Source organism: Sceloporus occidentalis, unplaced genomic scaffold (genome assembly GCF_023333645.1).
Source record: "Sceloporus occidentalis isolate IW3139 unplaced genomic scaffold, rSceOcc1.0.p SCAF_6, whole genome shotgun sequence".
NCBI lineage: Eukaryota > Metazoa > Chordata > Lepidosauria > Squamata > Phrynosomatidae > Sceloporus > Sceloporus occidentalis.
Window position 1 is genome coordinate 91,087,714 of NW_028316986.1, and position 26,814 is coordinate 91,114,527.

The window sequence follows — 26,814 nt, forward strand, 5'->3', positions numbered from 1 at the left end:
CCACATTTTATAAGCTTGTTTGCAAGAATGTCATGGGAAACTTTGTCAGAGGCCTTACTGAAATCAAGATATACTATATCCACAGCATTCCCTTCATCTACCAAGCCAGTAATTTTATCAAAGAAAGAGATTAGATTTGTCTGGCATGACTTGTTTCTCTGAAAACCATGTTGAGTTTTTGTGATTATGGAATTGCCATCTAGATGTTCACAGACTCTTTGTTTAATTATCTGCTCCAGAATCTTTCCTGGTATTGATGTCAGACTCACTGGACGATAATTGTTGGGATCCTCTTTTTTCCCCTTTTTGAACATGGGGACAACGTTTGCCCTCCGCCAGTCTGCTGGGATCTCTCCTGTTTTCCAGGAGTTTTCAAAGATTATTGCCAATGGCTCCGATATTACATTTGCCAGTTCTTTTAATACCCTTGGATGGAGTTCATCTGGTCCCGGAGACTTAAATTCATTTAGATTAACAAGGTGTTCCTCTACTATCTCTTTACTTATTCTGTGCTGAAATTCCCCTATTCTGTCCTCTGCTCCATTATCCTCAGGTTGAGCACCCTTTTCCTTTTCTGAGAAGACTGAGGCAAAGAAGGTGTTGAGTAATTCTGCCTTTTCTCTGTCCCCTGTTAACATTTTGCCATCCTCTCGACACAGTGGCTCTACCATTTCCTTCTTCTTACTTTTGCTGCGGACATATCCAAAAAAGCCCTTTTTGTTGTCTTTAACCTCTCTAGCAAGCCTGAGTTCATTCTGCGCTTTAGCTTTTCTGACTTTACCCCTGCACATGCCTGCTATTTCTTTGAATTCCTTTTTCGTGATTTCCCCCTTTTTCCATTTCTTATACATGTTCCGTTTCAAACTTAGCTCGGTTGAAAGTTCATTAGTCATCCATCCTGGTTTCTTGAGACACCTCCCATTTTTCTTTTTCACTGGAACTGTTTGAAATTGTGCCTTCGGTATCTCCCTTTTGAGAAAGTCCCATCCGTCCTGAACTCCTTTATCTTTTAGTATTTCTGACCATAGAATCGCCCTCAATACTTCTCTACGTTTACTGAAATCTGCTCTCCTAAAGTCTAGAATGTGTGTTTGACTATGCCTGGCTTCTCCTTTCCACTGTATTACAAACTCCAGGAGAACATGGTCACTTCCACCTAATGATCCCACCACTTGCACCCCATTAACCAAGTCATCCTTGTTGGTTAGGATCAGATCTAAAATAGCTGACCCCCTTGTTGCTTCGTCCATCTTTTGGACAATGACATTGTCTTCCAGGCAAGTGAGGAATTTGCTAGACCTTGAGGATTTTGCTGAGTTTGACTTCCAGCAAATATCAGGATAGTTGAAGTCACCCATCACTACTACATCTCTCCTTTCTGACTGTGTGGTCATCTGTTCTTGAAAGACATCATCCAATTCCTCAGTCTGACTTGGGGGTCTGTAGTAGACTCCCACAATAACATCCTTGTTGTTTCCCTGCCCTTTAATTTTTATCCAGATGCTCTCCACCTGGCTTCCAGGATTGATGTCCTGGATCTCTTCACTGGTGTAAATATCTCTGACATATAGTGCTATTCCTCCTCCTTTCCTGTTTGGCCTATTTCTCTTTAAAAGGTTATACCCCTCTATTTCCACATTCCAATCATGAGACTCATCCCACCAGGTTTCAGTGATGCCTGTTATATCATATTTGCTTTGTTGTACTAGGAGTTCAAGTTCATCTTGCTTATTTCCCATGCTCTGTGCATAGTGTAGAGACATCGCAGACCATGGGTCCCTTTTACTTGCTGCCTGTGCAAGTTTTTTTGTCTCCCACTGTTGGGTCCTTGCACTTTTTTTCTTGTTTCCTCTATGTCAGTTTGACTATTTTTACCATCCCTTTCGCCTTCCTTAATATTGTCTCCCTTCCCCTCAGAACTCAGTTTAAAGCCCTCCTGATCAAATTCTTGAGACTGTTGGCAAAAACATTTCTTCCAACTTGCGTGAGATGCAACCCGTCTGTTGCAAGAAGTGCCTCCTCATGGAACCGCAGCCCATGATCAAAGAACCCAAATCCTTCTCAGCGGCACCATCTGCGGAGCCAGTTGTTCACATCCGCTATTTTCCTCTCCCTTCCTGGACCATGCCCTTCAACTGGCAGAAAAGACGAGATGACAACCTGTACATCCATTCCTTTCAGCTTCCTACCAAGTGCCTCGTAATCCCTTTTGATGTCCTGAAGGCTGTGTCTTGCAGTATCATTAGTTCCCACGTGGACCAAAAGGAAGGGGTATTTTGTCATGGCCAGCCAAGATGAGCTCTCAGAGGATGAGGAGGAGGATGAGCCTCCTCCAGAGCAAGGGCTGATTGAGGCTACGCCAGGTGTTAGTTCTACTCTGCCAGGTCCCAGCTGTGCTTCCCCAGCCCCAGAGCAGGAGGTCCAACCAGGTCCTAGTGCTGAGGAGAGGCCTCCTATGGTGCCACAGCCTAGTGGTGACTCTGGAGACAAGGCTTGCCTGCAGGTGCCTTCCTATCAAGAGAGGAGGGCCGAGAGTGCTTGCAGGCGCAGATCTAGAAGGATTGCAAAAAGACAATTAGCAAACGAGCCTCAGGTGGCTCGAGGGAGAGTTTCCCTGATTTAAGTGGGAGAGAGGCTTGAGTTTGTTGCTAGAGTTTATTGCATGATCCCTCGGTGTGATTGCTGGTAGCACTAGCTCCTAGTATCTGGATTCTTGTTACCTTGACCTTGGACCAGACCTGTGTTATCTCTTGGCTGTTTTGACCTAGGACTGTTTGACCACGCTGTCTCCTGGTATCCTGACTTTGGCTTGACTCTCGGCATGGTGAATCTCTGGAATCCTGATCTCGGCTTGTCTTCCTGAACTGCATTCAGACTACTTCTGTGTTAGTTCTGCTTTACTGTCACTGGGCTAAAGACTCTGTTATCAGCATATGTGTGTTTGCTGGCAGCAATTCCTGACATATTTGTCAGTAGGCTTGACCAGTCTTGTCAGTCTCTCAGTCACATCATGGATCTTTGCACCTGGAAGACAACACACCTCTCAAGACATCCTGTCAGGCCTACAAATCACTGCTTCTGTACCCCTCAGCAAGGAGTCCCCCACTATGACCACACGCCTCCTCCGAGGCTTAGCAGCGACTGTTCCCTCGGGTGGGACTCTCAGGCTCCCCTGCTCTGTCCCTGAAGTCTGTCCATGCTGCTCTTCTTCATCCTCCTTGATAAGGGAAAGAGCTTCGAATTGATTCTCTAGCTGCAAGCTCCCAGAACAATCCCTTCTTGGCTTACTTCTCTTTGTGACATTCCTCCAGCTGTCTGCCTCCTGTGTATGGCAAGTGACCTCTTCCACCCTAGCATCTTCCTCTGCGTGGTACTCGTCCAAGATCATTAGTTCTGTTGTGTCCAGGAAATCCTCTTGTTCCCTAATATGCTGAAGTGTAGCTACTCTGGACTCCAGCTGCTGCACTTTCTCCTTCAAGAGTGCTACCAACTTGCACTTGGTGCATGTGAAGTTCTCCACTTCTGTAGGCATGAAGAGAAACATCCCACAAGAGTTGCAGGTGACTGCAGCAGATCCCTCGTTGTCCATATTGCAAAGTCTTTAGTAATGACTATAACAGTCAATCTACTGGGAATACTACTTTAAAGGAATGTCCTGGCTGCTATCTTACACTTAAAGGCAAGGTTCTGTTTCAATATCTGATTCTAACCCGATGCCACTTGAGTAGAATTGTTGAGTTAAAGAAAATTACAATTCACGCACCGTCATATGCGCAGCTCTGGAAGGTGGTATATAAAGCTAGTCTGCTAGCTCCGCCCCCTTGTGACTCACAGATGTGACTCACAGAAGCTCCGCCCCTTCAGCAACAAGCACACGGTCTCAATATGGCTGCCCAGCTGCTCCTCTCCTTCTCCTTTCTCTGGCCGGACTGTTCTGGAAGGCTCTGGAAGGTGGGCATATAAAGCTAGTCTGCTAGCTCCCCCCCTTGTGACTCACAGATGTGACTCACAGAAGCTCCGCCCCTTCAGCAACAAGCACACGGTCTCAATATGGCTGCCCAGCTGCTCCTCTCCTTCTTCTTTCTCTGGCCGGACTGTTCTGGAAGGCTCTGGAAGGTGGGCATATAAAGCTAGTCTGCTAGCTCCCCCCCTTGTGACTCACAGATGTGACTCACAGAAGCTCCGCCCCTTCAGCAACAAGCACACGGTCTCAATATGGCTGCCCAGCTGCTCCTCTCCTTCTCCTCGCTCTGGCCAGACTGTTCTGGAAGGTGGTATATAAAGCTAGTCTGCTAGCTCCGCCCCCTTGTGACTCACAGATGTGACTCACAGAAGCTCCGCCCCTTCAGCAACAAGCACAAGCATATGAGAGCATATTGGCCATGGTTTTGGTCCCTCCTGACTGTTTTAGGCCTAGAGAAGCCTTCAAAATCAGGAAGTGAATCTGTTCCTTAAAAAACTCCTTTTCTGGATCTAAATGGCTCAGGTGGTCCCCAAGACTGAAAATGATCCAGTGCCTCCTAGAGGGCAATGAGAGGCATTGTGGACAATATAGCAGGGGTGCAGTAATCCATGATCTCCTGGGAGGCTTTAGCTCCTACATTTGCTTAGCCATGATGAACACAGTCCTGTTTCTTTAGCTGGGTATACAAATGGCTGTGGAGTTCAGGAAGAATAACTGTGGTGGGACAGTGCTGTAGGTATTGCATGAATTTGTATGTGGCATGAGATAGAGCTGGACACCAAACTCAGGAGCAAGGAAAGCTAAAGCTTTATTGTACAGCAGTGCTGTTGGCTGCATCAATGACAATAAAAAATGGCAGGGCCCAGCTGCTCAATATACAAAAGCTCTTATACTAAAAGATAAGCCATCAGCTTATAGCTGATTGGCTTCAAATCGCCACGTAGACTCCATATATAGGAAGGCACTTGTTCATTGGGTAAGGCACTGCATCATCACCTCATGAACCGTACATGACTTACAAATAATTCTCTAGCTACATTTCCATGTTTTCTTATCTCATAAGCCCCCAAGTTCAGATGTCAATGAGGTTTTCACAGAAAAAAGATTTCACATGTAGAAGCAGAAAAAAAAGTGGGACCTGTTCCAATAGGTGCTATTTCTTGGGACAGAATCTTTTCATTTCCCATGATTCCTAACAGTCTTCATATCAGTTTTTACTGGATGTTTCCAGTTCCTTTTGCTCTTTCCCTCCACCCAGCACACATATATTCTGCAGCATCTGCTTAATTTGGATAGTGATAGTAATGGTGGCCATAGTGGCACTGCCAAGGACGACAGGTGGAATTGTTCTTAGAGCTCCATCTTTTTGCACAGTTGTACATAAAAATGTGTTTTTTAAAAAAACAGTAACAACACATATGCACACATCAGTTGATCACTTTGTTGTTGTGTGCCTCCAAGTCATTTGTGACCCATGGCGACCCTAAGGCAACCCTATCATAGGGTTTTCTTGGCAGGTTTCTTCAAAAGGGGTTTGCCATTGCCATCCACTGAGCATGAGAGTATGACATGTCCAAGGTCACCCAGTGGGTTTCCATGGCCAAGTGGGGATTTGAACCCTGGTCTTGAGTCTTAGGCCCTCTACAAACTGGTAAAATACGCCGGCGTGGGTGTGGGTTGGACAGCGTCATGTCTCATCTTTGGTGCAGCACCTGGACATGCTGCACCAAAGAGCCACAGAAAAGCTGCAGTGGCTGTAGCTAATGCACTATTTCCATGGCGCAAAAAGAAACAGCTTTTTGTGGCTTCTTTTTGCACTGTGGAACTGCCAGGTTGGGGGCATGGCATGCGGTTGCCGCATCCCCAACCCAGCGCCTCTAGGGGTGGCACAGAGCCACCTCTTAGGGATGGTCTCTCCTACCCCTGAGTCCAATGCTGAAACCAGTACACCATGCTGGCCCACCACATTGATTACTACAAGGCATTTAATAATGTATGGAAATGCAGGAACCATTGATGCCAGTCTGGGTGGATATGGTACAAGGACTGAGTTGACATCAAGTACTGCATCAGCAGCATTTGATGCCAATGGGAACAATTTATTTGCTGCCTTTCTTCTGAATTAAACCTAAGTTAGTTCACAAAAGATACTTAAAAACAATACAATTTTTAAAACTTAATTTAAAACATCACATTAATATAACAAGTTAAAAATATAAAACCATTAAAAACTTACCATAGCAAACACCCCAATAAGAAACCTCCCTGGGCACAATTATATATTAAAAGCCTACTTTAAAATAAAAGTTTTTCCCTGCCAAAGAAAAGATTGCAAGGAGCGTGCCAGCCTAGCCTCCTGTGAACTGGAGTTCCAAAGGGTACGAGCTGCCACTGAGAAGTCTCTGGCTTGTATCCTCAGTAAGCAAACATGTTATGGTGATGAGACCAAAAGAAAGCCTTCCCCTTAAGATCTTAGAGTCCTGGCAGGTTCATATGGGGAGATAGTGTCTTCCAAATTGTATGGATCCAAACTGTACAGGGCTTTATAGACCTGTATAGGCATTTATAGATCCATGCCTAAGCCAGCACTACCCCCAAGTCTCCATCCACCACACAAGAACTTAACACTAGTGTTATTGTCAGTCCTTTCCACACAGCCAAACATTCATACTTGGTGGTAATGTAGACAGCAGCTCTTTTGGATGAGAGATGAACAGTTGTTTAGTTTCTGTGATTAGCGTCGTGTGTGTATGCACATTTTTGTATGTGTGCACACATGCTCATCACTTTATAGTTCTCATAGTGTGATGTCCAACATCAAGTGGGGCTGCAGTCTGGTCAGGAAACTCAAATGGCAGCAAATAGTGGCTGTGGTTGCCACTATGCCAGATAAAGACAGTAGGATAGATGTCAACTGCAGCAGATGTTTGTGGTGCTTGACCTAAACTTTGTATCTATGCATTTATAAATAAATAAAAGTAGCCTTAAAGACCCACTCCCCTTAGCTGTTTCTGTTTTTCACTGGATTACTAATGGCATCCCAGCTTCCTGTACTTATTTGTTCCCTGACTCATCCTAGCTTGGTTTCTGTGTGGTTTTATAGTAAGCCAAGAACATGGTCAGTCTAGTTGCTGGGCTTAGTAAATCAGTTACGGTGGATGAAAGAACAAGCTCACACACACATATTTGCTGGACTTGGTTATATTTCTGATGGGGAGGCTTGAGAAGCAGTAATTCCAAATAATTTACATCTCCAAACTGATCCCAAAAGCCACAGTGGAGACATATAAGAGAGTGTGGCTAGTAAATGTCATCAGCAGAAAGTTTCCATCAGGTTGTGATGCAGATTTAATAAGGTTTAGAGTTACTGCATCACTGCAAAACCAAATAGACATTGACACCCATAGTTCCATGTCTTTGAAAACATGACTGAGTTGGAAAAGAAAGTGAATATCCATCCAAGTATTTATTTATTTTTCCTTGTCAAGATAAGAGACACTGGTAAATAGGTCAAAATAATATTAAAATTAATATTAAAATAAAAGTTCAAGTTGCAATTCTTGAAAAAAAAGGAATTTTAAAAATTTTCAGCCAAAGAACGCAAGAAAAAAAGAGACTTGAATAGCTTATTAAGGAGTGTGGGAACTGTAAAAACAAGATAGATTAAAAACACATTTGGTCTTTGCATCATGGAAAAATGATTTCACTTGACATGCTGCTGTTAATATGTGTGTTGTTAAAAACTGCTTTGTTGGAAAAGCCTGTGTATTATGTGAGTCATGCATCCATCTGCAAGGACTCTGGGCTCATAAAGGACATAAAAAGGACTGAAGTTTAAGTAAAAGTTCAAAGAAGACCAATTTTAAATGAATCAGCAGAAGCAGGTAGTTGTAATGGGAAGGGAAACAGAAACAGAGACACTATGGGGAAATTACAGACATACCCTGCTAGAGGATGAGTCCCTTTGTTTGTTTTGTGTCCATAGAGAGAGGTGTATGTTTATGTGATTTCCAAAAGACCAGCACAATGCCACAGTTTTGAACTGAGAACTCATTGGAGTCACCAATGGAACCTATGTTTCCTTATATTTGTTTATCCTGCATCCTTGGCAACCAGTTGCCAGGCTGTCCTCTCTCAGCGGATACAATAGGCACAATGATTCATCAAGCAGTTAATTTCCTCATTCAAAGCAGAAGTCTGGCCCTAATAGATACAAATAAACCATAGCAAATCCTGTGCTGAATTGCACCATGTCCAGCACAAGAACCAATGTGAATTCTGCAGATACATGAAATTCTAGACCACATGCCATGCATCTAATGATAGCCATAGTCCATGAAAGCTTGTGCTATAATCATTCTTAGTTTTTAAGGTGTCACAGACTCTTGGTTGTTTCTGCTGCAACAAATAGCACATCCCACCCTCACCCCCAACCCTGGGAAACTGATGCATGGGGTGTGGTTGCTGTAACCAAACATCCAGCGTTTTGCTCAACCATCAGACCAGCAGCCCTGTGGTAAAATAGTTTAAGAATATCTTCATTTCACAGGCACATCTGACAGTACACTATTTTTTTCACAGGCACATCTGACAGTACACCATTTTTTTAAAAAAGAAAAAAAGGTCTGCGGTAGGATTAGAATCCAATTGGATTTTTCAGATGAGTTGAGAAGGTCTCCTGAATCAGAGAGACAAGGGAACCTGTGAGTGCTACATGCATATGGATCTTGCTTAGTCAGGCTATGACTCATAGTGGGTTTTGCCATTTGTTCTCAAGATCCTTGTTCACAAGTAACCCTATTGAGCAAGATTCTGAAAAGAGCTATAAACTGGGTGGACTGCAACTCTCAGCATTCCTGTGCTGTTGGACTGCACCCTCAAAACCTCCATCCATCATTTCATATGGATATCCTGGCCTTAGGCAACATCTTTCCTTCTGCCTTTGTCCCTCAACAACCAGTTAAAACTGAACTTGTCACCTCATCACCATACCCATGAGGCATGTATTTCTATGGCTATTCATACAGTCTGATTATAAAGGTCCTTCTGGGAACCAGTTCGTTCCATACATCTGAGAAAGTAAATGAAGTCTATGAAAGCTTATGCTACAACTTCTTTCACATAGTTAGTGTCAAAAATGCTACTGAAACTCTTTGCATCCTGATATTCCAGACTAACACAGCTATGTCTCTGAATTCTGCACCCTCGCTATTGGTTATGCTGGCTTTAGTTTCTGGAAGTTGCAGCCCAAAAACACCATTCCCACCATACATAGAACCACCCCAGACCTGATTTGCTCAATTGGCACATGGTCACCCCCTTCCCAGTTTCCCTGGGGGCAAACAACCACTGAAAGAAGGGATTTTCATCCTAACAGCAGACTTGTCAGCCTGGATTTTTAATGATTGTGCAGGAGAGAGAATTGCAGCAGGTGTTGCTTGTCACACAAGCAGATAATAGCAATGCTTGCTGAAATTCCATCTTCTACACAACAATTTAAGGTAAAGGAGCCCTGTCCAGTTTTAATTCTGATAGCCACACGAAATGGTGTGTGCCCCTCCTCCCAACCTCTGTGGTCCTGATCTGGATGAGCCTCTCTGGTCCATTTGGTTTCTGTTTAAATTAAAATATACAAAAACCACCTATAAAACAATATGCAACTTGGCTGACTCTGGTGTTTATCACACGGAGGTTTTTGCAGCTCAGATCCAGGGTGACTCCTGGTTCAGCTATGCAAATTCACATTATAAAACACATGTTTTTTCACACCTGGTTGCCCTTCCATTGCCTTTCCAAATCGAGGGGGAATCAAATCCAAGGCAGTTCAAGTGATGTGGATTCACGCAAAGTGGAGTGAGTGGACATTGTATTACCACACCAGTGCATACCATGCAGATTCAACAATTCGAATTGGGACCCTTGAGCATGTTCAATGGGGCTCTGAACGCATTGTGAACTTTTGCACTTCCACGGTGAAGAATGCTAGCCTCACGTGAATGACAGCTTCATGTTCTGATTTGGCACCCAAACTAGCACTCTTTTCTGGGCTTTCTAGTCCATTTTCCCATGCACACAAGCACCCTTTTCTATGAGAGAAATGGGTCTGTTTTTCCATGCACACAAGCACCCTTTTCTATGGGAGACAGGGTCCATTTTCCCATGCACACAAGCACCCTTTTTTATGGGAGACAGGTCCATTTTTCCATGCACACAAGCAGCCTTCCCCAGTGGCATCAGAAACAGCTGCTTTCCCCCTCCTCGCCAGCATGTCTCCTGTCCACGTTAAAACGTGAATATATTCATTCTCCAGTAGCTCTCTGTCCTTTCCCCAGTGGCATCGGGAACAACTGCATTTCCCCTTGGCAGCAATGGAAGCGGGGGGAGTACCGGAAGCAAATGGGGCAAAATTGCAGCACGGCATCATGGGAAATGTGGGACCTTGAAGGTTTGGGGGGGTGTACCAGGACGGAAGCAAAGTTGCATTCCACACCAGACCAATTTGGAGTGAAATCAACGTGAGCTTGGAAACAATTTTTCTGAATTTGCTTGTTACCAAATTCACAAAAATGAGGAGTCACTGCAGATTCACAGTGGATCCACCTTGGAACTACCCCCCATAGAAAGCAACAAGTTGTGATAATACATCACGTTATAACATGAATTCGCATTGTTGGACCCGCAGTCACGTCGGATCAGAGCTGCAAAAAGCTACAAAAACTTCAGTGTAATAAACTCCTCTGCTGCAGATGCCTGACTTAAATGTTAGTGGTGCCATTTACTCTTCTTGGGAAAAATAAAGCATTGCATGCACGCACACACACACACATATTGGTCCTCAGAGGTACTAAGCCAATTTAAAGGCAAGGATATGGGCGAAGTGGCTTGTGGGTCACAAAAAGAAGAAGCATGTACACAAATTAGATGAGAGCTTGAGCAGTGGTACAGGTGAGCCAGGGCTTACAGGTGTAAGTGCCTGATTCTTTGATTAAAGGGTGTGACATCTTAACTAAGTTCATTTTTTCTGAATTGGCTACAGTTTTCACAGTAGCTGGGATGGGGGTGGACATCAAATTTCCCAGCAACAGCATATTTGTTGCCAGTTATCCTTGAGACTGCATTCTGTAGTGTCTTTATGCTGAACAGGCAATCAAGACAAAATTGACAGAATGCTATGCAAATTAGGTGTATTGTTTTCAGTATATAAGATACATTTTAAGTGGTTTAAGTGGTTTAATGTTATTTTTTTTAGAAGTACTGTATGGTTTAATGTTTTTTAAAACCTTTGTTTTCCAAGTGGGATAGAAATCAAACAATAAATTCTCTCCAAATGTATGAGACTTTTGTAAAGTTCAGTACTGGTTGGACTTATTGCATTATCCTTTTCTCTCATTCCAACTCGGCTTCTGGACTATTATTTTAACAATGACTTCAGAACTGAGTCCAAATGTAGCTCATCCCAACTATCTGATTATTCACATGTGCTTCAAATAAAAGAGCTGCTATCAGAATATGTGCAAGACAGATGTCAGACAAGGACTTGCTTTTTATTTCCATAGGTACGAAGATGGATCAAAAGCCCAATGGTGAGCATGGAAAAACATCAGACAAGCAGCCTCAAATACTCGGGCCCCACTGTGATGCACATACCTCAAGGAGAACCTGACATTGAAGCTCCTTTGTGCCAGATGTGCTTCAGTGACCACACTTTTCAGAGAGGAATTGTCCCACAGGACACAGAGTCATGTTCGTGGGAAGGCCACAGAAGCTGCAATGTAAGCCAAAACTCTTCCATGTATGTCATCCCTGTATGAGCATGTATATGAATCACACATCCATCTTCAGTCCATCACCAAAATAAACATTACAAAGTACACTTCATGAGTAAGGGACTGCATTCCTATAACTCAGGGGTATAAATAGCAATACGAGCTATTGCTATTGAAGGTATCAAGGCCACTTTTACCACTAGGTAGAGTGAGGCAACTGCCTCAGGTGGCAGATATTACTAAAAATAGCAATGGCAGCCTCCCAACTGTCCCTCCTCCCCCAGCATTCCGACTATCTGGCTAGAGAAAATATTTTTTGTGCCACACTATGTGCTCTGGACCATTAAACTAATCTGTTACCTTCAGTTGTGGTGGAAGGTCCATCCCAGCATGCAAGTTAAAAGAAGCTTCTGCAAAAATTATAGGTAGCTTCTGAGATGGAGCAGGAGAAACCATCTTCATCATTGCCACAGGCTGAGCTTGGGAAATTTATTTTTAAAGACAATTGCCCACTCTCAGAATCACCCAAATCATATGGGGCTTTTTGCAGCTCAGATCCGGGGTGAATCCTGGTTCAGCTATGCGAATTCTCGTCGTAACGTGAATGTTTTATCACACCTGGTTGTCCTTTCGTTGCCCTTTCAAATTGAGGGGGAATCGAATCCAAGGCAAGTCAAGTGATGCGGATTCATGCAAAGCGGAGTGAGTGCACATTGTATTACCACACCGGTGCATACCATGCGGATTCAACAATTTGAATTGGGACCCTTGCGCATGCTCAGTGGGGCTCTGGACGCTGTCCTCCTTCCCTGCCCCCTCCTTAGCTGTCATCCTTCATCGGGCTGAAGGAGCAGTCAGGGGATGATGGGATAGGTCACAGGGGGTCACTGGAGCCAGGATTGGGCTCAAGGAGCAGGCAGGGGATGATGGGATAGGTCACAGGGTGGCAGAGAGGATGAGATGGGGATGCAGGAGCAGTCAGGGAATAATGGGATGTGTGGCAGAGAGGACGAGATGGCATGAAGGAGGAGGGGGGATGAAGAAGTAGGATGCAGGGGGCCAAGGGGGGCGACATCTGAGTGATCTTCCACACCAGACCAATTCGAAGTGAAATCGGAGTGAGCGTGAAAGCGAATTCTGTGGATTCACTTTTTTTCCGATTTCACCAAAATGAGGGGTCACTTTGGAATCACTGCAGAAGCGCCATGGAAGGAGCGCCCATAGAAAGGCATCTCCTCTGATAACACATTCATGTTATAACGTGAATCCACATCGTTGGGACCCACAGTCACCCCGGATCTGAGCTGCAAAATGTCCAAAAAGCTCCGTGTGATAAACACCCTAGTTAGTGGCCATGCTGACTGGGCGTTTCTGGGAAATGTAGTTCAAAAAAGTAACCTTTTTGAGCTCAGGGAACAGACAACAAAATGTCTTGGATTCTTGTATGTATGAAATAGCAATTAAAGTGACAGACATTTGCCTGAGACCCTGAGAACAGCTGCCAGTTAGAGTAGACAATATTGCACTGGTTTAAGTGGCTTCCTGTGTTCTTAGCACTGGAATCAAACTGAACAAACTTGTCTCCACATCACCACCCGCTCTAGTTTTGTGACTTCTCCAGGCTCATTCCATGGCAATGGGGCCTTATAATAGTGCTGTGCCTTAGGATATTTTAGGATGTTGTGCTTGGTAATGGAAATACAATCACACAATTTGGTTTTATCTTGGAAATGGTCTGTGCTTTCAAAGAGAGAGAGAGAGAGAGAGAGAGAGAGAGAGAGAGCATAAGGCAGAATCTTCACAGTTCAGGTCAATTGTCTAGAGTATTCAACTTTCCTAGGTTTAGCATCCTCCAGATGTTTTGGACTATGACTCTCGTCTCCCCCAAGCATGCTAACTGCAGATGTTGGCAAATCTAGTTGAAATGTCTGAGACACACAAGGTTGGGAGAGGCCGGGATTATTCTTTTTTTTTTTTTGAATGTAATCGGAGAGCATTTTATTAAATTATGTGAAACCCCTTGAGCACTAATTGCATTTTATTTTTTATTTTTTTGAAAAACTTTATTAAATTCCATTTAGAATACACCATTCATCAAACATCCACCACTAAAGACAATAAAGACAGTACTATTACCCCTGCCCACCCCAACCAAACAGCAACACCCCCAAAAAAACAGACCATCCAAACCAAACAAGCAGCAATAAAATAAAAGAAAATGAAATAGAAAAATAAAAAAATAAAGACCACGACAACAATAACGACCAATCAAACCTGATACAGTAGCTTCTAATTTAGATTAAATACTTTATTACTTATCCCCCTCGTTATCTTCATTCTTCCCCATCTTCATTCACCCTGTTGACTTCCTTCCTCTATGTTTAGCGAATTCCTTGTGCATCTCTATTTCCCATCACATACCATATATAATAACACATGTTATATTGTATCTATATTAAGTTCTTCATTACGAAGGCAACGCTTATTCAGCGTATGACTATCTCTCCTTGAATTCTTATATATTCGCAACAAATCAGTTCAACCCAGCTTACATTTCATACATACTTATTTCTCAATTAGATCATCTCCCCATTGCTTCCTCATATAGTCCAACACCAATTTCCATTCTTCATTAACTTTCGCTGTTACGTTCCCCATCTTTTCATCTCTTAATAACTGTGTCATTTTGTCCATTTCTATTATTTCCATTAATTTCATTAACCATTGTTCTACCTTCGGGGCCTCCTTCGATTTCCAAGCTTGTGCTATTACTATTCTTGCCATTGATGTCATATAAAATAATATTTTCCCATATTTTATTTCCATATCTTTCTCAAATATACTCAATAAAAAGCTCTCTGGTCTTAAATCCAATTTGATATGTAAAATTTCTTCAATTAAATTTCTGATTTGTTTCCAAAATTTCTTTATGATTTTGCAATTCCACCAACAGTGTATAAAAGTGCCTACAATCTCCCCACATTTCCAACATTTGTTGTTTTTATTTTTATAAATTGTAGCCAATCGTTCCGGCGTCAGATACCATCTGTAAAACATTTTGTACCAATTTTCCTTTACATTTTGTGAAGCTGTATATTTTAATCCCTTTGTCCAAACAAATTCCCACTGGTCAAATTGTATATTATGTCCAATGTATTTAGCCCATTTAACCATAGTATCCTTCACCCTTTCACTCTCCATTTCTAATTCTAAGAGTTTTTTAATAAATTTTCCCAATTAATTTCTCCTGGTCCTCAGTTAACAATTTTTCCAAATCTGTCCTGTTTTCTTCCTCTCCAAATTCTTTTAAGTCATCCTTTGTCCTTTCGTATATACGCCTATACGCAAACCAGCCTGGGTCGAATCCTATTTGTTCTAACTCACCTTGTGACTTTATTTTTATTCTACCCTGTTCTATTTTTGTTAATTCCCTATACTTAAACCAATCTTCTCTTCTTATAATTTCTTTCCTGTAGATAGCCTCATGTGGAGACAACCACATAGGGAATTTGTTTATTATATTTCTTTTGTATTTATTCCATACTTTCAGTAGGTTCCTTCTTATACAATGATTATTTATTACCTGGTTAACTTTTTCTTTGTTATAGACTAAAAAGGCATGAAACCCATAACTTAAACCTTCTCCCTCCAATTCCAATAATCTTCTCTCCCTCAAGTTTATCCAGTCCCTTATCCACATAAGACTACAAGCATCTGTGTAGAGATGTAGATTTGGTAATGCCAGACCTCCTCTTTCTCTTGCATCTTGTAATAGTTTTAATCTTATTCTCGGTCTTTTGTTTTGCCAAATAAACATCGAAATATCTTTTCCCCAGGTTTTAAAAGGTTTCTTTGAAATTACTATAGGGATCATTTGAAACAGGAAAAGGAGTCTCGGGAGTACTGACATTTTTATCGCCGCAATTCTTCCCAAAAAAGATAATTGTAGTTTTTTCCAATTCACCAGATCTTTCTTCACCTCCGCCCAGAGTTTTACATAATTATTTTCAAACAATTCATTTGATTTTTTTGAAATCCAAATACCCAAATATTTTACTTTTTTATTTATTTTAATCTCTGATTTTTCTTGTACCTCCTTCTCCTCTTCCTTATTCAAATTTTTTGTTATCAATGCCGATTTATTTTTATTAATTTTACATCCCGTATATTCACCAAATTCTTCAATTACTTTCATTACCTTTGTTATATTATTTAGTGGGTCTTCCACATTTATTACCACATCGTCTGCAAATGCTCGTATCTTATAATGATATTGTTTTATTTTCACTTCTTGTATTGTTTCCGAATTTTTAATTTTATGTATCAGAGTGTCCATTATCAATATGAATAGAAGAGGGGATAGAGGGCAACCTTGCCTAGTCCCTCTTTCAATATAAACTGGTTCCGTTAATTCTCCATTTACATTAATTTTTGCTTTCTGACTCGTATAAATTTGTGAGATCCATTTTCTATATTTTGGTCCAATATTTATATTCTCCATGATTTCCAACAATGCTGTCCTATCTACTGTATCAAAGGCCTTTTCCATATCTACAAATAACAATCCCAATTTTTTATCGTTATGCCTTTCGTAATTCCAATATATTTAATACGTATCTCATGTTGTTTTTCATATATCTTTTTGGAAGAAAGCCACATTGATCCTGATCAATTAATTGCTCGAAACATTTCTTAAGTCTTTGGGCCATAATTGTTGCAAAAATTTTGTAATCCAAGTTTAATAGCGATATCGGTCTATAATTAGAAGCCTCTAATATATCTTTGCCCTCTTTAGGTATTAATATTATCTCGGATTCCCTACATGTCTCCGGCATTTTCCCGTTAATAATTTCATTCATTACCAATCTCAGAGGTTCCTCCTTAAATAATTTGTAAAATTCAATCGGGAAACCATCTGGTCCCGGAGCTTTACCATTTTTGTTTCTTCCTATCGCCCACTCCACTTCTTCTTTTGTTATTTCCGCATCTAATTCAGCTTTTTGTATTTCGTTGATTTGGAACAATTTCCTTTCCCCCATAAATTCTTTTAAAGTGTATTCGTGATCTTGTTTCTTTGTGTACAATTTATTATAAAATTCTCTAAAATGTTCCCTTATTTCCTCTTGATTATTTATCAACTCACCCTCCCTTTTTAGTTTCGTAATTAATCTCATTTCTTTTCTTCTCTTCATTCTTATTGCTAGCCATTTCCCTGGCTTATTTGCGTAATCAAAGTGTTGCTGTTTGGCTTTTTTCAATTCCTTACCTAAGTCCTCCATCATTTCCATCGTGATTTGTTCTTGTAGAATTTTACTTTCAATCAATAATCTTGAGTCCCCCGGTTTTTCATTCAATAGCTTTTCCTTCTCCTTCAATTTCCTATTCAACTGATCTACTTTTTTGGCCTTCTCTTTCTTTTTAATTGAATTTTGTTGAATTAAAAAACCCCTAATTACCGCTTTTGCCGCTTCCCAAACCACATCAATCCTCGTTCCCTTATCTAGATTCTCCTTAAAGTAATTCTCTATAACTATTTTTGTCTTTTTTACTAACTCATCGTCTCTTAATATATCCACATTCAGTCTCCATTTAAAACTATTTTTCCCCTTTACAGCATCTTCCAACTTCAGAATTTGTGGATTATGGTCTGATAAATGTCTTGGTAGTATCTCCATTTCCTTCAATAGCTTTACTAAGGGGCATGTAACTAATATTAAGTCTATCCTGGCCATTGAGTTATGTCTGGAGGAAAAGTGAGTAAACTCCCTAGCGTTGCCATACAGCTGTCTCCATGAATCCACTAAACTTAAATTTCCCATCAATTTAAAAAAAGATTTTGGCAATTTCCCTTGTTTTTCTTTTATCCCCTTGTTTGAATTTCTATCCATCTCTGGTTTGATCACACCATTACAGTCTCCTAGTATAATTACTTCTTCGTAATTTAAATCAAATAATATATTTTGCAAATCTTCAAAAAACTTTACTTTTTTTTCCTGAGGAGTATAAAGTCCTATTAATAGTATCTTTTCCCCAATCATATTAATTTCGACCCCTAGAATGTAGCCTTTATTATCATTATAAACTTCTTTAGGTTCCCATTTCTCTTTAACATATATTACCGTTCCCTTTTTCCTTTTCTTGTTTGCTGAAATAAAGCTTTTACCTAATTTTTTATTTTCAATATATTTGCCTTCACCTTGTTTAATGTGCGTTTCTTGCAGACATATTATGTCACATCTTTGTTTTATTAGGAAGTGGAATGTTGTTTTTCTTTTATGGGGTGAGTTCAATCCATTTATGTTCCAACTCAATATCTTCATTTTTTTTTTTTTTACTCCTACAAATTCAAAATTTTATTTATTCCACCACTATATGAGGAAGCAATCAGAAATAAAAATTCCCAACATTACAATACAATATATATAAAAAGAAAAAGAGGAAAGGCACACAGAAGAAGAGGAACACCCTCTATACACTTAATTCTAACCTTCTAATCAATTGTCCCTCCTCCCCCTGCTCCCTCTAAATTGTCACTCTCCCCAGGCTTGCACACATCATCTTTCTTTCTTTGATCTTTCTCCTGCTCCTTTGCATTCATCCCTCTGGTTCTCACTCCATATCTTTCACCTGAATGTCCTTGATCTTTTAGTTTCTCAATTTCTTTACGATTTCTCTTCCAAAAATCTGCTGCTCTTTCCACAGTATCAATTTTGTACCTTTTCTGTTTCCACGTCAAGGTTAAACCCTCCGCTTCATCCCATCTAAAGGGGATACCATAAATTTTTAGTTGATCCGATAGGAAATTGTACTCTTTTCTTGATTTGAGCACATTCGTTGGGATAAAAATTTGAATTAGGCGTCCATCGATAATTAGTTCTTTTTTAAAACTTTGTTGGATTATCAGATCTTTTGTTTGTTTCCGCACACAATACACAACTATATCCCTCGGCAAGTTCTTTTGTCTGGCCAATTTAGAATTAATGCGATATAAAGTGTCTATTTCCCACGGGAATTGTTCCACCGGTTCTTCCACGAATTCAGCTATTGCAGGAATCAGAGATTTATATAAATTTTCTCCTTCCTGCTCAGGCACTCCTCTAAGTTTAATACAGTTCTGTCTTAATTTAGTCTCCAGTCTTGTTATTGTTTGTTTGTCAATTCTTCTTTCTTCCTCCAATTTGTTAATCTTTGATTCCACCTGTATAGCATTATTCTCCAAATGGTTCACAGTGCTTTCCAAATTGTCCACTTTATTAGTTATCTTCTCCAAATCCTTATTTATTTTCACCAAAGATCCTTTTATCTCTCCCATTTCTTTTTGAATTTCAGATCTAATTTCCAACTTTAAATCCTCTCTTAGTCATGCATTGTCCTCTTTAAGTTCTTCTTTCATCCGTCTTATCTCATCCAACATCGTCAGCTCGCCATATTCATTAGGTTTCAATGTCGTATCTACTGATATTTTTTTTGGAAGGGGGTGTGTGGGGATAGATGATACTTTCTTGTTTACAGACATTTCCTTCAATACACTTGGCCAGGTAAATAATAATTCTGTAGATATGCACCCAAACATACAATTGTTATGACCATACAACTGTTGCCCCTTTTAGGCTGGGATTATTCTAATGAAGTAAAATATGTATGAACTGTGAAACTGACTTCTGTCTACATGAAGGTTCATAAAATTCCCATGCATAATGCTCTGATCTTCAGAAAAAGGAACAATGGTACCATCCCCCTTCTCCTAAATTCTTGGGACCAGAAGTATTTTGGATTTTTTTAATTTTGGAATACCTGTATTTGCATGTATGTGCATAATAATATATCTTGGACACCCAAATCTAAATACAAAATTCATTTATGTTTCATACACAGCTCATAAACATAGCCTGGAGGAAATTTTATATAATATTTTAAATAATTTTGTGCATAAAACAAAGTTTGTGTACACCGAACCATTAAAAAGGAAAGGTGTCACTATCTCAGCCATTCATAAAAAGGTTTTTGGTTTTTGGAGTATTTCAGATTTTGGAATTCTGGATAAAGGAGACTCAACCTGTTTAAAAATTCACATTCAACACTATATTCCATTGAACGCAATGGGACTTGCTTCCAAACAGATATGCACAAAGTTATGCTGTAAATATAATAAAATAAATATGACATCTGCTTTAATAAAATGCCAGTAATCCACTCCATATGCAATTTTTAAAAAGGGTTCAGATATTGTAAACTGAGCCAGATTCTTTTTAATGTACCTGCTTCTGTATTTTGGAATCCAAACAAAACTCAGTTTTGGCAGAGAACAAAATCACATGGTGAAGAAACTGTCAAGCAAAGCTGGATAGACTAATGCCCAGATTTTGTTGAAAGGCTTTAATTCCCCACATCCCCCCCAACAGTCCTGAAAATAGTAATGATGTAGAAGAGAGAGCTAAAGATGGATAAAAACACTGGCTACAATGAACTCTAATTATGTTGTAGTAGCTGGTTGTTGATTACTACTCTTCCTCCACCCATGAACCTTAAAAAAATTAATTCAAGGAATAAAAGGCACTTGTATAATAGATGATGCCAGCTGTAAATCATAGGCATTCCTGTGCAAGCTAGATGAAAGGCCTCAGCGACTGATTTTCATTACATTTGCACATTCATATGGAAAAGATTTAGCTGAATATGATTTTCTTTTCAGCCCTCCTCCTCTTTCCCTTTGGCTAAGTGCAGCAAGTGGTGATTAGTCAGCTAAAGGAGATAAAAGAAAGAATTGCATTCTTCAGTCTGGTCACAGTTTGAAAAGGCTACTTCAGACAACATTATGCATACTTTTACCTATAGTTGAAGGCACATTGCATTTGCTGATGGAAAAGAGAGCCTTGACTTCTAGAGTCTTGTACTGTGATGGTGAACTTACGACATATGTGCCCTCTCTGGCACACTAAGCCATTTCTGAGGGCATGTGGAAAGATAGGATGGTGGGGAAAGAGTAGAAACAGGTGCACATCTATTCCTCCTCTTCCCTTTGCCCTCCCGGGCTTTTAGCTGTCTCTGGGAAGTCCTGCCCTGGAAGGCAGACGTCCCACCCCCAGAAGGCATACATCCCATCCCCCTGGAAGTCCCATCTCCTGGCACCAAAAACACCTGGTGTGGGAACGCCTTTGAATTTGGGCAATTGGTCTCTAAAAGGTTCACCATCACTGGTCTGGTATTTATAGTAGTTTTTAGCCTAATCGTCCTCAACCCAGCATCCTCCAGAGGCATTCGACTACAACTCCCACAGCCACAGTCCTCATAGTGGATGTGGATGATAGGTGTTGTAGTCATGTCAACCATATCTGGGTCATGGCAGGCTGGCGATAATTGATTTAAGGATTCAAATCACTATCATGCATCCATCCAGAGGTATGGCAACCAATGCTCCAAGGTGCAATTCCACACTGCAGTGGTTTGTGTGAACTCAGTTTAAATAACTGGGAGTGTATCTGCACTACAGAAATATTAACAGTTTGTTATACTTTTAACTTGCATGGTTCCATCCTATAGGATCCTGGGATTTTAGTTTCATGAGCTATGTTAAATTCTTTGCTAGAGTTCTCTGAACTGTAGCTCTAGAGCTCTCTAGCAAATAGTTCTGATTACCTCACCAAAATTCAAATACATATTTTGTGATTGTGTGTTTCTCTATTGTAGAGGGTTGGAGTGGAAGAGAGGGCTGAATTTTGCTCTTCACTGTAGACTCAGGCAAATGCAAACTACTTCAGCCTGTCCAAGCGTGTGTGTTTTAACTAATTCATAACTTTCCCTATCTTGAGCATACTCTCATGTTGCTTGGCTACAGGTCTCGCAGTTTTTATATATGAAATATTGAAAAAAATGTATAGTGCTATGTGTGTTTGCAAAGTGGCACTTAATTTCCCCATGATTTACCACGCCAACAAATAAATTAGAACGGAAAGAGTTACCAGTTGAAGTATTAATTTTAAATAGATTGGTGACATGAGGTCATTCGTAGAGCATTTAGTGACGGTATGGTAGGAATGGCCTGTTTCAGTCTAATACTTGAATTGTCATTGCTGCATGTGACTATTTCAATAAATGAGTAACAAATTATGTTCCTCTGAGAATGCAACTTGTACTCCAAGTCACTGTGTATAAATGGGAACTGAATACATGAATGGCAGTGTCAGGGCAGTGTTGTATTAGCTGTATCCCAGGGATCAACTGTGCTCTTTCAATGAATTGCAGCTCTGTCACCAACCCCAGAGCAGGAGCCTTTAGCCCAACTGCACTGCAGCATCTGGATACAAAGAATCATGTGATCAATGAATCGCCCCATGTATAAAGCCATTGGTTTATTTCGGCATTGTAACACCAGTTGGAGTAAAAACACTGTAGGAAGCGAGCGAGTCTCCCACCTTTCTTAAATATCATTTTTCTCACATGGGAGGCAACTTAATGTAACAGAGGCATTCCTTTGTGCATTGAGGCTCTTCACACGATTCACAATGTTGGCTTTCAAGAGTTGTGAATTGTGTTGCATACCTCACAGCCACAGAGGAAGCTCTTTTCTTTCAAATGTCTCCTTCCATTTTTTACAGGGCAATAGAAGTAAATATGGAGGGGTTATGTCTAACCTGCTCTCCCTTCTCAAGTATTTATTTTGTTCCAGAGGTTTATCACACGGGGCTTTTTGCAGCTCAGACCCAGAGTGACTCCTGGTTCAGCTATGTGAATTGACATCGTAAAGTGAATGTTTTATTACACCTGGTTGCCCTTCCGTTGCCCTTTCAAATTGAGGAGGAATCGAATCCAAGGCAAGTCAAGTGATGCGGATTCATACAAAGTGGAGTGCACATTGTATTACCACACCGGTGCATACCATGCGGATTCAACGATTTGAATTGGGACCCTTGCACATGCTCAGTGGGGCTCTGGACGCTGTCCCCTGCCCCCTCCTTAGTTGTCATCCTTCATCGGACTGAAAGAGCAGTCAGGGGATGATGGGATAAGTCACAGGGGGTCACTGGAGCCAGGATCGGACTGAAGGAGCAGTCAGGGGATGATGGGATAGGTCACAGGGGGGTCACTGGAGCCAGGATCAGGCTGAAGGAGCAGTCAGGGGATGATGGGATAGGTGGCAGGGGTCACTGGGGACTGGATCAGGCTGAAGGAGCAGTCAGGGAATGATGAAATAGGTTGCAGGGGGTCACTGGAGCAGGATCAGGCTCAAGGAGCAGACAGGGGACGATGGGATAGGTCACAGGGTGGCAGAGGACGAGATGGGGATGCAGGAGCAGTCAGGGGATGATGGGATGTGTGGCAGGGTGGCAGAGAAGACAAGATGGCATGAAGCAGGAGGAGGGGGATGAAGGAGCAGGACGCAGGGGGGCAAGGGGGGCGACATCGGAGTGATCTTCCATACCAGACCAATTCAAAGTGAAATCGAAGTGAGCTTGAAAGCGAATTCTGTGAATTCGCTTTTTTTCTGATTTCATCAAAATGAGGGGTCATTTTGGAATCATTGTGGAAGTGCCACGGAAGGAGTGCCCATAGAAAGGCACATTCTGTGGTAACACATTCACATTATAAGGTGAATTCGCATCGTTGGACCCGCAGTCAACCCGGATCTGAGCTGCAAAATCTCCAAAAAGCTCCGTGTGATAAACACCCCAATCTATTGTTATCCTTTATGGGAGGTGTGAGAGACTTGGCCCAAAACATGATTTCAGTCCCTACATCATTTTCAGGGTCCTGTCTCCCCACCTGGTGATATTGGCGGTGTTGCTGCCCTCACTAGAAGAGTAATGTTACTAGATTTTGATACCATTGCAAAAACAAAATAAAAACAAAAATACAAATCCTATTGTTGGTTTTTAGATGGACAAGATATGCTCTGAGCTACAAGAGGAGCCAGTCTTTAGTGCAGGATGGTACTCTAAGGTAGTGGTTTTCAAATGGTAGGGTGGGACCCCCAGGGGGTGAGTGCAAGAGTTGCTAAAGGGGGGCACGAGTTTTTCTCCTCCTCCTCTTCCCAATTTTTTATGTATAAAATTTACACATGTGTAGAGTTAAATATTGAACTTACTTAAATAAAACTGTTCTAATTTGAATTTTTGTAATTTCCTTACAAAATGTAAACATGAATATACATAAATATGCAAATAAAAATGTGCAAAATATTTTCATTCATATACTGCATGGGGGGCATGATGTCCTCGTGTAGATATAAATGGGGATCCTCAAGGGTAAACAGTTTGAGTACCACTACTCTAGGGAACCTCTTGGACTATGGACCACCTCCACAGTTGCTACTGAATTTTAGTAGCAGCTGCAATGGTGATTACACTACAGTCCCTGGTGGAGTGGAGGGTCCAGAGCAGCTCCATCCCACCCTGGTGAACTGTCTTTCTTATTTGATTGTATCCCACATCGTAGAAACATAGCTTGCTGCTTTGTACTGAGTCAGAACATTGGACTCCTTGATCCAGCACTGTTTAAACCATACCCACCAACTCTCCTGATTTGGCAAGGACCGTCCCGATTAATGCTCTGTTGTTCTACTTTTCCAGCAGTTTTAAAAGAAACCCAGTTTCTCTTTCTGCCTCCTACTTTCCCCCTTTGACTTACTTCCATGGGCACAAACCATTCAAAATGCAAAAATAATTTGCATTCAACTGAGAGGGAGAGGAGAAATGGGGGTGAAATCTTGCCCTTCCCTGGAGGTGCAGGTAAAAGTAAAGTGCTTCAACCCTTCCTAGCTTGTCTGTTCTTCCTCATTAATAATACATTTTGCCATCTTGAACACACTCTGTTGTTGCTTGGCTCACATATGTCCTGATTTCATCTGTGAAATGTTAGAGGGTATGGCTTAAGCTGATTGGAATAGTTTATAAGGATTTCAACCATGTGTTTTTCTAACTCTGTCCAAAGAAACCTGTGACTGAAACTGGAATCTTATGGGTGCAAGACACATGCTTTAACTCTGAACTACAGCCCTATCCCTAGTTTAATCCTAAATTGCTGGACTGGGAAGACAGGAGGTAACTGCACAGATATATCCCTGAATAGGCTAAAGGGATTATAATTTTTCCCCACCCTGAATGTTCCTTTTTATTTGGCTATTACTCCATGTGAGCATTGCTAATAAAGTATATGCTGCCTTAGTCCATGCCAGTAAGCTTACTTTTGAAACAAAGCCGATGACACATTATATAACAGGGGTAACTGTAAATAGCCCAGTTTTGAAAGAGCAAGCAAAACAAGTTTGAAGGCCAGTTTGACATTAGCTGAATGTGGCTCCCTCTCTCTCAAAACAACCTATGCAACCCTTGCATTAGTCTGGGGATGAATAGGCCCTTCAGTGAGGGTGTCTCAGGCACAGACAGCCATGTTTGCTTGCTTGATTTTTTTTATTCACAACAGAAATAAATTTCCTAAAAGTAAAACCATTTTAAGGAATGTCAATGATGGAGGAGAGGGAACAGGGAAGCTTATGAACTGTAGTTCTTTAATGTAAAATGAGGTAAAGATTTCCCTAAGAAACCCTAAATATTTTCTAAGGATTCAAAATTTTATTTACCTTATTTTAAGAATATTTGCATATACTTAAGGAAATATCTTGGAGATGGGACCCATGTCTAAACATGAATGTATGTTTCTTATACATGTAACCTGAAGGTAACTTTATACGTAATATTTTTCATAGTTTTGTGCATGAAATAAAGTTTGTGTATACCAAACCATCAGAAAGCAAAGGTGTCACTATCTCAGTCATCCATATGTATAATTTTGGAGTATTATGGATTTCGGAATTCCAGATAAGGAATATTCAACCTGTAGTTGCTTGTATCATGTGGAGATGCTTGATGTAACTGACTGCACTCACGGGCTTCTTTATTTTTTGGCTGAAAATTCTTTTCATGTGAAAATCACTGAGAATGTTTGAATGATCCATATTCCTGTTCTAAGTTGTCTCATCCTGAAGTGACTTGTCAACCTAAAGAAAGGCTTTATTTTATGGGCCACGTAATTTTGTGTCTTATACTCATTTTCTAGCTTTCATTTTCAACTGCTGCTCAACACTGCACAAGCACTGAGCATGATCATTCCCACATTGGTTCTTCCCTCACTCCAAACTTTAAAGGAGCCATCCAAGGTGCTGTACCCTATCTTGTTAATAGCTCCTTTAAACTTCAAAGAAAACACAGAGCAGTTTCACTGTCCCAGTGACATGGGATGCACCAACTTCCTTCCTTTCTACCCAGGCAGCCAACATGGGATGGCTATTTTGGAAGTACTGTATACTCAGGGGAAAGGTTTTCAGGATCCAAGCAGAGGGCAGCTGTAGGACTGAAAGGGGGGGGGGGGGGGCACGGCAGAAGGTCAAAGGCAAGCAGGCAGGATGAGCTGTGGAATCCAGGATGAGCTGTGGAATCTGATGAGCCAACAGACTAATAGAATTGTCTGAAAGGTGTTAAACTGCATATAGATGGCCAAGGCAAATTTGCCCAGGACAGATTTATGTAAAACATAAATCACAGAAATAGTTAATGTTTGTCTGGAATTAAAAGGGTGTCTGATTTCTTTTTCAGATTGCACATACTTAACTGGTATGATAATAGTTTTGACTAGTAGACCATGGTTTTTGATAAAAGGTTGTTTGGGTCTGTGATTTTGTGCAGACTGACATCCGCCACATACAAGAAATCTGGGAACCCCTGTCATTCCACAAGTTGGCACATTACTCTTTTTCTTCTCCTTATCATCTGCATTTGATAATTGCAGTTCTGTGAAAATGGGTTTATTATCTTTTGTTCAACCCCAAAGCTGCCATTCCAGCATAAAGAAAAAAACCTTTAAAGTAACTTTTGTTCAACGAACACCTTCCATATGTTTTAGATGATAACTCCCCTCAGCCCCAAATGGTATGACCAGTGACTGTGAATAATGGCATCTGTCACATAAATCATGTGCAGAATGCCAAGTGTGGGATGGCTGCACCTTCATAGCTAAATGGACTAGTTAAATAAAAATGCTGGGTTTTAGGATCCTTTTTTAAATTCAGTCTTTGCAGGCTTCAGAAATTTT

General features: G+C 40.9%; 1 protein-coding gene across 1 annotated transcript in view; it reads left to right on the forward strand.

Moving 5' to 3' along the window:
* SGK1 (serum/glucocorticoid regulated kinase 1) overlaps positions 1-26,814 on the forward strand; it is a 116,857-nt gene that overhangs the window by 35,778 nt on the left and 54,265 nt on the right. The window contains exon 2 of the mRNA XM_089530332.1: positions 11,521-11,736. Coding sequence (XP_089386458.1) covers positions 11,521-11,736 — 216 coding nt within the window. The remainder of the gene's footprint in view (positions 1-11,520; positions 11,737-26,814) is intronic.